The following is a 13144-nucleotide window of genomic DNA, read 5'->3' on the forward strand; positions in this document are numbered from 1 at the left end:
CTTGCGCAAAATAGGGACAAGATCCTGTCATGAAATAAAACTTGTTTTATTGATGCATTTCACACGTAATCCGTGTTAATCCGTGTAGACTTTGGTGATGGCGTCAGTGTCAACGTTAGGATATCACCCATGATTTGCACACGGCATATGCTGTGTCGACTACGACACAACCTTCACAAATGATCTTCGATGATTCCACAGAACAAACAACATTCTAACTACGAAAAAGAAACCCTATTTGCACTTTGCGTGACGCTTCGTCTGGGCCTGGTGGTTGACCCAAGAGACAGTGCCGAAACAATGCAGGAAAGAAATGCCTCGAGGCCAGAGCGTGGAGGCAAATTGAAATCAAGCTCTGACGCCTAAACAACCCTGTCATGCAAAGCTGGGCGGGATTTCATCCATATTCCCTCGCCCTTCAGTCCGCCTTCCCCATACCTTGCCAGGCCGTTACCATCCATAAAGTCTTTATTGTTAAAGGAATACTGTCATCAGACACAGAGGAGACGCCTTGTGTCTCCCTGATCTGTAGAAGCGCTGCCCTAGTTGGCGCAATGTGGGTTGGGGGCACGCTCACTGCGGTGGCCACATCGCCAACCCTCTCTCTTCATTTTTCTTTCTTTCTTCATATGTTGCACTTTTCCGTATCGAGTGGAAACAGGGTACACCATCTATGAAAGATGGAATGCTCCCTGGCCTTCCTTGATCGCCGTAGACAGTTGCTTGCGCATGACGTTGATGCTGGTGTAGTCGGGTAGCTTGAGGTAGTTCACACACGTCATAACGCTAGGGAGGTAGTCGTCAGAAGTGTAAGGGGCCTCGCTTGGCTTGCAGACGACCGTGAACATGGGCGTCAAACTCTTGAAGCCTGAATGAAAATTAGCCCTATTCGAGCCCAGTCTGCTGGGCAACATACCTCCAATGGGGAGCTTGGGGCTGCCGGTTGTAAATTGCAAGAAGTCACGGCGCTCAGCAGGCGTCAGCTCGCTCATAGTCTGGAGCAGGTTCTTGACGCTCTTGCTATCCATGTTATATCCGTGGTCCGCCTTAATCGAATCCATAAGTGCTGAAGAGAATGTTAGTGCTAGTTTAAATAAAAATGAGGAGGTAATCTTACTCTCAAGGGACCAGTCTTCTTCGACTCTACCAAACAACGTGACGAGCTCGTCGGGGGTAAAGGCGCTCAACGCCGAGTAGGGGAACACCTGAGAGAAGCCGGTGCGGAAAGCATCGACTTGACGGCGAACGCCGGCGCCCAGGGTCATGTCAATGACACGCTCCAGGTACGAATCCACGTTATCGATGGTGACTCGGACTTGGGCGCCATTGTGCATGAGTTCGATCTCGGGGTATCCTGGAAGAGTGAAATCCAAGCAGAGATCGTCCAACTTGACGCTGTCGATGGTGATGTCTTCGGTGTCAGCAACCTTTTGCGCCGGGGTGCGTGAAGGGTCCTCGTCAATCTCCTTCTTGGCCAAGGCGAACTTCTTAATGGTCTTCAAAGACCTAGCCAGGCCAGGGTCAACAACCTTGACGGCACCGAGGGAAGGCTTGACTCCAGGGGCGGCAGAACTATCCCCAATGCGGAAAAAGGTAGGATTGAAGTTCAGGTCGATGATGCGAGAGTCAATCATGGACCGAGCAACAAACTTTCCGAGCGTCTTGAACAGCTGAAGAATGCGCTCTCCGTTGGGAGAAGTCGAATCCTCATCGCTAAGCGGTCGAGGGAAGAGTCCACTGGCCCCAGAGATGTACTCTTCTGAGTCGTTCGAGTCCATCTCTCGCCAAAGCTTGAGCTTCTTCTTGGAGAACTCTTTGGAGACTGTGGAGTAGAATTCAAGAGTAGGACCCAGTCCGGTGCCAACTTCCTCAAAGTACTCAACCTCAAGGATGCTCTGTGAAGCACCATAGAGTTCCATCACCTTCAGCGCAGACTCCAGGATCTTTGATCGCGAGATTCGCACTTTCTGGCGCTGGAGGCGACCCAGGAATGGCCGGTCGTGATCGCGACGGTCTCGTCTGGCATCGTCGTTGGCGGAAGCATTCTGCCAGCGAGTCATTGACCGGGCATACCCGAACGACGTCGATTGCAAGAACAGGTGTCTCGTCTCGAAGGGAAACAGGAAGGGGTAGAGTCTGGCCAGATCCTCTGCCCAACTGGGGATGCAGTTGCTTGCCACGATGAGGGGCTCTTCCAGCTGCCTGTTCAACTTCGCAGTGAGTTTGGTGTTCACAAATTGAGACAGGGGCTCGATGTTAAGTCGAACAGCATCCTTTTCGCTGTTTTCAACCATGACGTCTTCAATGTTTGCGTTCAAGTCGTGAAGGATGTTGAGCAGACGAAGGATAGAAGCAGTAGACGGGTGCTTCGCCAGGGACGCGGGCACATTTCCATCTCCATTCTCCTCAGCGTTGACCTCGGTGTTGGGGCTGAAAGACAAGGTCTCTGCGGGTGGCGGGCCAGGAGCGCGTCTGAATTTAATTGGATGGACGGCAGACCACACACTGCGGCTGAAGTGCTCGTCCGAATTCAGAGCCGACGTATGAACTGCGCGGTAGATTGTGGTCTCACTCGGGATCACCTTACCATCAAGGGTGAACTCGATGTGCCAATCTTGCGGCACAGATTGAATGGCTGCAGCATATGACAAGGCCCGAGAAGAGGCTGAGGGCGTGGGCGTGGGCGTCTCGTGAGACGCTGGGGCTGGCAGTCCGCCAGTGCGGGTTGGAAGAGAGCTTTGGGATGGCGTTGGAACTCGTGTGCCGTCATCTTTGCGTGCAGTCACCCTACCGCCAGCTGCGACCTCCATGTTGACAGCACCTGGCTCAGGGCCGGGCGACTCGCCCATATCCTCATCCAAATCTCCGACAATGGCGTCGAGGGCACTGCTGCCGCCAATCTCTTCGTCGTCAGACAATTGCTTCTCGTCTGCGCATTCAAGAGCGTTCTGCAAATCGTCGTCCTCTTCCGGAGGGGGTCTGGAGGGTGCTGGGCTGTCTGACGAAGCCACGGCGCTACGGCGTGTCGATCTGCGGAGTACGGCCTTCTCTCTAGTACTTGACGAGGTGTCGGGCGTGGCTGCGGTATCTGACTGCGGCGTCGACTTGGACTTGGTCTTGCGGAGAGATCGCGAGCCACCAGGGGTGGGAACACTGGGCGGCGGCGGGACGGGGCTTGATGTGGACGCAGCCGATGCACGCTCAGCAAGTCTTGCTGCGGCATGGCTCAACGGGAGCCCAGCCGATCCTGCGAGTGAGGCAAGGGCTCTAGAGAGGTTGTCGGCTCTTCTAGAGCCTCGTGGCCTTTCCGACAAGCTGATCCTAGGTCGCAAATAGTCATCCAGGGACTTGAATGTCGCAATGGCGTGAATTGACACCATAATGTTACGGTAAGAACGGGGGATTTCTGACTCGTCGTCTGCCACAAGTCTCAGCCGGATCTGCTTTGCGAGCATCGACGCTGCACTGCTTCGGTTGCCGTCAAAGGTGTTTTGATGGACTGTGATGACTTCGAAGTGCTCAGACCTACTGAGCAGATCCTGGAGCTTGTGGACCATGACACTGAAAGGGGTCGCAGGCGAGTCGGCCGTCGCTGTCTTGGGCTTGGACTTGACCGAATATCCCATGAAAACCTGCAAGAAGGCTGACTGTGCCGCTCGGGCCAGCTCCTCGTCCGGGTTGCTGAAAACATCGAGAAGAACTCGGACAAGACCAGATGCCAGCAGTTCCGCGCTCGTGACGCTTTCCAGCACATCCGCGTCGAATGATGAAGCTAGTCTCTTGAACAGTTCGGTACCCTTCTCAGGTGCAAGGTTGCTTGCTGTCCTGTGGACGTAGAAGGCTTCAATCTCCTCGGCCAGATCAGAGAGGTTGGAGAGGATCTTGGCGGCCCTTTTCTTCATGGTCTTACCATGCTTCTCGGTCTCGTGGTTTTCCAGGAACTTCTTAGCAACATCGCGGATTCTGGTTCGCATAGACTGTCCATCTGATGACAAGAAGTGTTGAGGTGGTCCGTCGAGTGACATGGTAGACCCCCTCGAGCTGACCGGAGACCCAGAAATGTCGTCTGGATGAGCTTCGTTCTCATTGTCCTCCTCTTCATTTTCACCATCGTCAGACTCCTCGTGCTCCTCGTCGTCTTCAGATTCATCATTATCTGATGAGGGGTCTCCAGATTCTGCTGATGCTTGTCCGTCCGTGTTGTTAGTCTCCTGTGACGCGCTTGCCTCTGGCGCAGGAGGGGGCGTTTGCTCCTCTGCAGCGAGCTTCGTAATTTCAGAAATAACGCCTTCGCGGTAAAGCTGGTATCGGTAAACATCGTCCAGGCGGCTGAGGAGAAGCTCTGTAGCTTGCAAGGCCAGCATGACCAGGGTTGGATGATCCTGCTGAGACAGAATCGACGCAAGGAAGGAGGCGTAGGGAACAGTTTTCAGAGATTCTCCCAGAATGCCTTCATCAAGGTTGGAAAGCATCTTCAGCTGTGCAGTGAGAACCTTTTGACGGACGTTCAAGTTCACCGTGCTCGAGAAGGCGTCTGTCAATGTCGGGAACAAGATGAGAGCGAAGCGGCGGACCTCCGCTTTGCAGCCATCCAGCAACTCAATGCGCTTGTCGTTGGGCGACTTGCGTGCCTTGCCAGTAGCCGTTGAGGATGGCGTGATGGGCTCCGTGGCATTCATTTCAACAAAGTCACCGTAAGCGGGATCGGCGTTCCGAGGAAGGCTGGGAAGGAGTTCGCAGATGACGTTCAGTGTCTCGATGATTTGCTCTCTTGGCCGGTGGATCAACGCCTGCATAATGACAACGCTGTCGAGCTTGGAAGCAACGTCTTCGGTTCCGCTGGGCGGAGACACGCCTGTGAGAATTTGGTAAAGAGTCTCGACAATGTTAAGCTTGAAAAGCTCGGCTGACAACTGAGGGCTGGCACGAGCTGTAAAGGCGAGCACTCGGAGGAACTGAGTGTGGATGTTAGGCCCAATGAGGTTGGTGGTGCCTGGTACAAGCAGCCGAAGAACAGCCTTCAACAGGTCCACGCTGACCAGCTCCTCGAGCTTCGTGGACTGATATTTGAAGCTCTCGACGATTCCAGAGACACAGATAGACGCCTGCTCCACCACACGCTGATCACTGCTGCTGAGAACGTTGAGAAGAGTCGGCATTACGTCCCTAATGACGGGGAACGAGTCTTCAGGTATGTTTCGGCAGCAGTTTGCGGCTGTAGTCACAGCGGTCCTCTGGGTGCTTGTCGCGAAGAAGTCCAGATACGATAGGCAGGCCGTCAGACCGCCCTCGCGAACAATGCTGGAGGGATACTCTGCTGAAATCTTCTCCAAGGTGCTCAGGGCTTGCTCGGCGAGATCAATGAAGGAGATCTCCAACAGCTTCTGACAGAGGACAGGTACCGCACCTCCGTAAACAACGTTAGCGACGCTTGCGGGCAAAGCCTCCATCAAGTTGGCCAGGCAGCGGCAGGCCAGGAGCATGATCTCCGGGTTTTCCTCCCCAGTGATTTCATTGGGCTGCATCAGTATGACGAGCTCCTTGACGAATGAATCTGGCGAGAAGTGGCCGGACAGGTTGTCCTCGTTCGAAACCAGGAGAATCTCTGAAAGTTCTTGTAAGGCAATCAACTGCATCGAGGGATCGTCCTTTTGACGCAGGCTGCTCAACAGCTCGCGCAGTCGGGAGGATAAGCCCGACATCATGCCTGTGAGTGCTCGCAAGGTGCTAGACAATCCCCCTGGACCTCCGGGTCCTCCAAAACCGCCGAACGGATCATCGTCGTCGTCTTCATCGTCGTCGTCGTACCTCCGAGCATCATCGTCGTCGTCATTGTCGTCACTATCGTCGTCGTCGTCGTTATGTTCGGGAGGTGGTGGCGGCGGAGGGGGGATTCCTTCCTTTTCTGCCTCGTCTGTGCCCGTCATCGCAGTATCCTGATCGGCGTTGTTCGTAGCGTTTCGTTTTGTCCGACGAGAAGAGCCTGATGTGTTGGCAGACGGATCTGAATGGCTCGAGTCAGTACTACAGTCCACGAGCCAACGGTTGTTTGAGCTTGATGTACCTGTTGCACTCGGAGCGGTTCTCTTGCTTCTGCTCGATTTGCGGCTCGATGATCCTGACGGAACGGTGTTCTCTGATGTGTTCGCAGGGCCCGAAGGGGTGCTATTGGACACTGTCAGGGTGATGTTTCTGAGATGAATTGAGCACGTGGGACTTACTCTGGGCTCGACATGGCTGCGGTTGCTTTGTCTTTCCTCTTGGAACGAGGAGGAGCAGGTGTTTGTGTAGAAAGTTGAGGTGGCGGAGGAGGCTCAGCAACTTTCTGACGCTTCGATCTTCTGGTCGAGGCGGTCGAGGATTGCTGAGTTCCCGGAGTAGGGCTGGGTGGTTGAGCTGGAGCCTTTCGCTTCCGTGACGCAGAGGCGGTAGGGTTCTGAGGACTGGAGCTCGCGGGTGCAGGGGCGTTCGCAGCGGGATCGGCGCCTGTAGCGGATTGTGTCGATGAAGCTGCGATATTTGCCGCTTGTCGAGCAGATGATCTAGTTATTCTGGGAGACATGAGTGACTGGTTTTTGCGAGGCATGGCCGACAGTAACGAAAGAAAAAAGACGAGAATCAAGTCAGATCAGAGAAGGGTCGGTTGCAGTCCAGAATGCCGCCAGCCATCTGTGTCTCCAGCCAGGGTCGGAATAGTGTGGGTGCAGGGTGGATGCTGGTGTACAGTGTAAGGTCTGGTGGATTGATGGACCAGGGGAGACGAGGAGGGGTCGGTGGCATCGATCTCGAAATGACCCGAGGAGAAAGATAGGCGGGAGGGACGAAGGAGGAGGAGACGAAGAGAGATGTGTCGGGCAGAGAACCAGAAAAGCGGCGTTGCGGATGGTAGACGGCGCGATGCAGGCGTTGTTTCAATGTTGGGAAATAAGCCCTTTTTTTTTTTCTGGCCCTTGAGGGTAGGTAGACAAGGTGCGGTGCAGTGTGGTGCCTGAACGAAAGGCAAGGTAGGTAGACAAGTAGACAGCGACCAGGCCCGCTTAAGTTGGAGATCCAACAGGTCGGGTACCAGGCAGGTAGCTTCCTAAGCAGGCCAGCCGGGAACCCAGGTAGGTACACCAGGGTAGTCCTGAGGCAGAGACCGGGTGATTTGGTTTTGAGGATCAAAATAAAGCAGATGGGAAGGTGAACAGCGCGGGCAGGTGGTGTAGAGGCAGACAGGCAGACAGGTAGACAGGAGGGAAGCCGCGATATGACCGGTGGCCGGTGGTGGTGACTGCCCCCGCGACACAACTTTGAACGCTCCTCCTGCTTTGGACAGCAGAACAGGGCTGCTGATTCTGCTCCTGGTGGCTGCTACTCGATGCCTCTTTCCCTCTTCTGTGTTCTCTTGCCTTCTTCACTCTCAAATATCTTCCTCTCTTCGACTTCTCGCGGTGCACAAAGCAGTGTAAGGGGATCGAAACAAACAACCCGAAGCAGGGGAAAAGAAGCGACCTACCTTTGGGAAGGAGAAGTCGAGGCTAAGGCGGGTGAGCCCGATCCTGAGGACGATATCGTCGGCGTTGACGGGAGGCGCGCGGGGGGATCGTGGTCGACTACCGATCTGGAGCGCGGATTTGCAGCGGCGATTCGTTCTGCCATGGATTACGCCATGAGGCAGGGCAGCTTGAAGCGGTGCTGGCGATTGGGACGGCGGTATATCGATGCTGAGAGATGGGTGTGCCTTCAAACGTGATCGCCCCGTCGTTCGGAGACGGCCAGCGGAGCAAGGGCGTTGGAAAGAGTAGAGCGAGGGGAGGGGAGAGAGGGAGAGCTGTCGGCCGACCAAATCAACTGATCGAACGAGCTGTCTTTCGGTCGTGGGAAATCATCGACAGTCGAGGGGCATTCGGCGGTCGCTATCGGAGGACGTTGCTATCGTCTTGGTCGTCGTTGTCGTCGGAAAAAGTCGATACTGCAAATGGGGAGTTTACAGTTATGGCTTGAAGTTATGCAGGACTGGAAGCAAGCATGGAGGAAAGGTGACTGGCCCGGATGCAACTGGCTGAACCTGGACCTGGACCATGCGGACACAGCTCGCACTGAAATGACTGATGGCCGACACCGACACTCTCTCACACACACCTTGGCACACACACACACTCGCCGAATACCTAACGGTACGAACACCTTTTTCCCTATCAATCACGCTAACAAGGCACTGGCCGGTAGACACACAAGCCCTTCTCAGGCTCCAACACGTACCAAGCGGCTCTGATATTCCTCCTCGTGCCACCCATTCTTTGCTGCTCCTACAAGAACGGCTCAGAGGTAGCAGCCACTGGGCGTGCGGGACCTCCAACTCAACAGTCGGAGGGGGATCCCTGCAGCAAAGCGCCTTGGCTCCAACAACGCCAACCGCCCTTATGTCATGATACCGTCTTCCATTGCCACGCCCACCGTTTGGGTCCGTCCAAGGGTGTCAATCAGGGACGTGCCACCACGCTGCCCGCCCCAGGAACTCAAAGCCACTGCTACCAGCGCCCTCCCAGCGTCCGACCGTACATCCTGACGATGCAGCGACAGTGCTGAGATTGGCAGCTTGATCCCGGTGACAGGAGGTTGGCAGTGGTTGGCAGGCCTGGAAAGCAGTGCAAGCCTGCCTATCGCTCCGCTGCCGCATCGCATAGCGCCATGTCATTACGGAACCATGTCTCCGTTTGCACCTCCACACCCTGCGCTTAGGGCCCCAGATTCTGACGGAGCTGATTCAAGCAAAGTGGATAGACGGAATCTGCGACTCCTGTTGCGCCATCAAGGGACTTTATGTGGATGGGGCTGTCGACTTTGGTCATTTCTAAGCAACATGGACAGCAAGGAAAAAGCTCACTGAAGCTCGGTCACCGATACGGATGTTTTTGGCATCTATTCGCTTATTCATTGAAAGCCCTACATGTCTGCGGCGCCAAGAACTCCGTCTGTGTAATTCTTGTCATACACCAAGATATCGCGTGAGTAGCACACCTCTGTCTACGCCTTCAGACTGTCCTTGCCGCCCTCAAACTCATTAAAATCATACTCGTCAGGGTACTTGTCGAGGTGTTCCCGCAGCTGCGCCATCTGCTGCTTCAGATCCGGCGTCAGCTCTTCGTAAACATCTTCAAACATGCCCCGGATGGGCGGCTTCTTTTCATTCTCGGCCTCCTTGAACGCCTTCAAGACCTCCCGTCTCGTAGAGTCGCGGCACTCCTTTTCCTTATTCTCATCCCACATGCCCTTGGCCTCCATCCACTTGCGCAACCGCGTGATGGGGTTGTCCCTACGCTTCCAGTCTTCCACCTCGACTCTGGCACGGTAGGCGAACGAGTCGTCCGACGTGCTGTGGTGGCTCACGCGGTAAGTCATGGCCTCGATGAGGACAGGCCTGCCTCCGTTCTCCAGCGCCATCTCACGCGCCCTCTTGGTGGCCTCCCGTACGGCCCAAATGTCGTTGCCATCCACCCGGATGGTGTCGATGCCGTAGCCCAGACCTCTGCTGGCGATGCCGTCTCCCCTGTACTGCTCCAATGTCGGCGTTGAGATGGCGTAGCCGTTGTTCCTGCAGATGAAGATGACGGGACACGACCGCGTAGCGGCGATGTTGAGGGCGGCGTGGAAGTCGCCCTCACTCGCGGCGCCCTCGCCAAAGTAAGCCGCGACTACTCTCGGGGGTATCGATTGGTCCTGCATCCTTTGCATCTTCAATGCGTACGCCGCCCCCGACGCCTGCGGCAGCTGCGTCGCCAACGGGGACGAAATCGTGTGCTGTCGACCAAATGGTCAGTCATGGCGAGGCAGTCAGGGGGAACGGAGAGGCACCCACAATATTTAGCTCCTTGCTACCGTAGTGCACCGGCATGTTCCTCCCTCTTCCGGGGTCCTTTGAGTTGGCGAACAGCTGGTTCATAAAGTCCGCCGTCGTGAAGCCGCGCTGCTTGAAGACGCCCTGCTCGCGGTACTGGCAGAAGATGACGTCCTCGGGCGTGAGCACGCTGGCCGAGCCGACGCTCAGCGCCTCCTCTCCCGCCGAGACCATGTAGAAGCTCAGCCGGCCCTGGCGCTGCGCGTCGAACATGATGAGGTCCATAACCGAGATGAAGACCATGTCCTTGTACAGCTTCACGATCTCCTCCTCGCCGAGGTCCGGCGTGAACGACTCGTCCACGATGGCGCCGTTCTGGTCGACGACGCGGTAGGTTGGCACGGCCGGGTACTCGCCGGGCGTCTCGAACTTGAGCGTGCTCGTGAAGGCGCTCTTGACGGCGCCCGGGAAGGAGACGTGGTTCGCATTGGGCCGCTGGGAGAGGCTGCTCGCAGCTCGGCTCGGGGTTGCTGCGAAGGGCATCGTCGCGGTCGCCGGGGAGGCTCGTGGAAGGACCCCGCGCAGGGGTGCACGGCGAAGCATCTTGCAAGACCTCATCTCTGCGATTGAACAGACACACGACACACTCAAGAGACTGGTAGCAAGAGAGTTGGACACTCAATCCCACGATAACAAAGAGGGAGCGGGAAGCCGAGACATCTAGCAGCCAGAGGCTTGTTCACGGCGGGAGTCGTCTATCGTCGGCCGGCGCTGCGACGTCATGGCTGAGCCGAAGGAAAGCGAGCCGAGCTGCCCTTCGTTTATCTCCTTATCCGCAGCGTTATCCCCCGGTCCAGTCCACCCGTCCCATGCCGCAACCACCCCCGCGCCCCGCGTGACCGTGTGGCAGGAGCCGATAAGGAACCGAACGAACCTTGGACAGGGGAGGTGATTGCGAGAGGCATCGTTATTTGGGCGCTGATATTAAAGTTATGTTTTCCCCCGTGCTGGATACACTTGTCTTGGGGGGGTTTTTGAGCTCAACTTTTTTTTCTTCTGTTTGAGGATCAAACTGACAGGCCGTCGCATGAATGAGGCTGTTTACCGTTTAGCTCTTGCAGTGACTTTACAATCTTGCTGCGCTGTCGGTACGGATGCGGCACCGTAACGGTTCTTCGGTGAAGGCTGCAGACCGAATATCCGATGAGCATGGATCGTGAGCGTATTTGCACTGGCAATGCCATGCATCCTTCCCATTTGTTTTCACAACCACGACACGGATGATCAACAGCTTGGATAGGAGAGCAGACATCCCCGTTCGTCCTGATGTATTAAGGGTATCTAGTAGGTGTAACGGAACCCCTTGTTCTCCCAGTCCGTCTTATCCTCTCTCTCAGACTCGAGGCCAGCCTGGACCTTGTCTTCCGGAATACCATACTGTGAGTCGCGGCGCTTGTTCTCGAAAACACACAAAACGTAGTATGCCACGCCCGACGCGGCCATGAGGGCAAACGCGAACATCATTGCGCCAATGCCCAGGGGGTATCTCGGGGCCTGGCTGGAGAGGAAGAGCTGCGGTCCGATGATGTTTCCGATGGCTACGACACAGTATTTATCAGTGTTTGTTCTCAAAAGCTCCAGCGGGTTGATTGCGACTCACCATAGCACACGGCGACGGAGACACCCATGAAACTCTTCTTCGTCGCGCCCGCGGTGTTTGACGAGTTGAGACTCAGCATAAACACCCACGGAACGTTGTAGAATCCCATGATGTACACACCCGCTGGGATCTCATTAGTCTCCTTCTCATCTACGATAGAAAGGGGCCTGCATCCGTTTCCGTACCTAGCGAGGCGTTGCGCGCAGAAGTCACATCAAGGGTATGCACCATCACGGCGCCAGCGAGACCGATGAGGGCGGAGATGATCCAGAAGAAGCACCGCAGGTTCTGCACAAAGTGCGAGATGGCGGTCAGGACGGCGCCGGCCACCATGGCAACGGCGGCTTGCGGCGTCGCCATGAGCACCGTCTTGGTCTGGCTGAAGCCGTATCCCGCGATGATGAGCGGGTTGAAGTTGGTGATGCCCGCGTTGGCGATGGCGTAGCCGATGCCGCAGGCCCAGACGCACCAACACTTTGGGTCCTTCAGGGCTTCGATGATTTGTTTTCTGTCAAATTTCTGGTGCCTCCCGTTAGCAAATACATCCTCTCTCGTTGAGACGAGGAAATTCCCATGTCACCTACCTTGTGGTTGTCGACGCCCGTCTGGTTCTCCGCCAGACGGATGATGACGGCCTTCTTCTCCTCTTCGGTGAAGAACCAGGCTTTGGCAGGGGAATCCGGCAGGGCAAAGAAGATGATGAAGCCGGTGAAAATGGTGACGGCTCCGTAGATGATGAAGATGTACTGACATCAAATTAGCGGCCTTTCGATTTCAAGTCCGTGAACAGCACCAACCTTCCACGTAGACAACGACCCCTTGATGTTGCCGATAGCATACGACAAGATACCGCCAAAGACACCAGCAAAGGTGTTGTGCCAGAGCGCAGTCCGAAGCGGCTGCTCCTCGCGGCGGTACCAAGTCGAGTTCAGCACCAACATGCACGGCAGCAGGGCCGCCTCGAAGATTCCGAGAAGCACGCGGATGGTCGCCAGCCCGGCAAAGTTGTGACAAGCCGCCATCAGGCAGATGGCGGCGCCCCAGAGAATGAGGCAAGCGCTGATGTACTTTCCAATGGGAACTTTGGTGATGAGCCACAGACTGGGCAGCTCCATGGCCAGGTATCCAAAGTAGAAGATGCTGCCCAGCCACGAGTACTCCTGGCCCTTGAGATTGGCGTCGGTCCTGAGGCCAAAGATTGCGGCAAAACCGAGCGCGTTCTACATATGCCAATGCCAGATGTCAGCTATCGGCATCTGGGTTCGGTTTGGCCGTTGGCATCGTCTTACCTTGTCGAGGAAGGCCAACGTCATGCTGATCACGAGACAGGGCAGGACCACGAGATCCGTCTTCATTAGCAATCGTCTGTTCAACGCGGGCTTCAGCGCCTCGGATTCGTCGAAAGGTACTTCATCGTGAGAATCCTTGGGCACCGCAGGCTCCGTCAACTTGCTCTCGGCGACCGGTTTCGGGTCCATCTTGAAAAGTCGCCTCCAACGGGTCAGGTGAATGCAGCGATGCCGTGTAAGTCGAAGAGACCTTTTATCTTACAGAACGTCGGAACCCACTGGCCGAATCGAGATAAGGAATGAAGCCGGGTAAAAGACTCAAAAACAAGAAACGAGAGGAATCGCCATGAAGGCCAAGATATTCAAACGGGTATG

The 13144-nt window shown here is 55.7% G+C and overlaps 3 protein-coding genes across 3 annotated transcripts; all 3 read right to left on the reverse strand.

The window, feature by feature from the left end:
- Nucleotides 1–671: 671 nt before the first annotated feature.
- On the reverse strand, nt 672–6586 carry GCG54_00002656 (E3 ubiquitin-protein ligase UPL3; the record flags this gene model as incomplete). Its single annotated transcript, XM_045402743.1, has 4 exons — nt 672–868; nt 917–1066; nt 1118–6165; nt 6222–6586. The coding sequence occupies 4 exons, from the start codon at nt 6584–6586 to the stop codon at nt 672–674; spliced, it is 5760 nt and encodes a 1919-aa protein (XP_045269361.1).
- A 2423-nt stretch (nt 6587–9009) lies between these two features.
- Nucleotides 9010–10438, reverse strand: GCG54_00002657 (2-oxoisovalerate dehydrogenase subunit alpha; the record flags this gene model as incomplete). The annotated part of the gene is made up of 2 exons (XM_045402744.1): nt 9010–9783; nt 9842–10438. The coding sequence occupies 2 exons, from the start codon at nt 10436–10438 to the stop codon at nt 9010–9012; spliced, it is 1371 nt and encodes a 456-aa protein (XP_045269362.1).
- A 723-nt stretch (nt 10439–11161) lies between these two features.
- Nucleotides 11162–12958, reverse strand: GCG54_00002658 (putative transporter; the record flags this gene model as incomplete). Its single annotated transcript, XM_045402745.1, has 6 exons — nt 11162–11418; nt 11481–11630; nt 11666–11999; nt 12065–12226; nt 12278–12700; nt 12770–12958. 6 exons carry the CDS (start codon nt 12956–12958, stop codon nt 11162–11164), a joined length of 1515 nt encoding a protein of 504 aa, XP_045269363.1.
- Nucleotides 12959–13144: the final 186 nt, after the last annotated feature.

Source organism: Colletotrichum gloeosporioides (assembly GCF_011800055.1).
Source record: "Colletotrichum gloeosporioides strain Lc1 chromosome Unknown consensus_13, whole genome shotgun sequence".
Lineage (NCBI taxonomy): Eukaryota > Fungi > Ascomycota > Sordariomycetes > Glomerellales > Glomerellaceae > Colletotrichum > Colletotrichum gloeosporioides.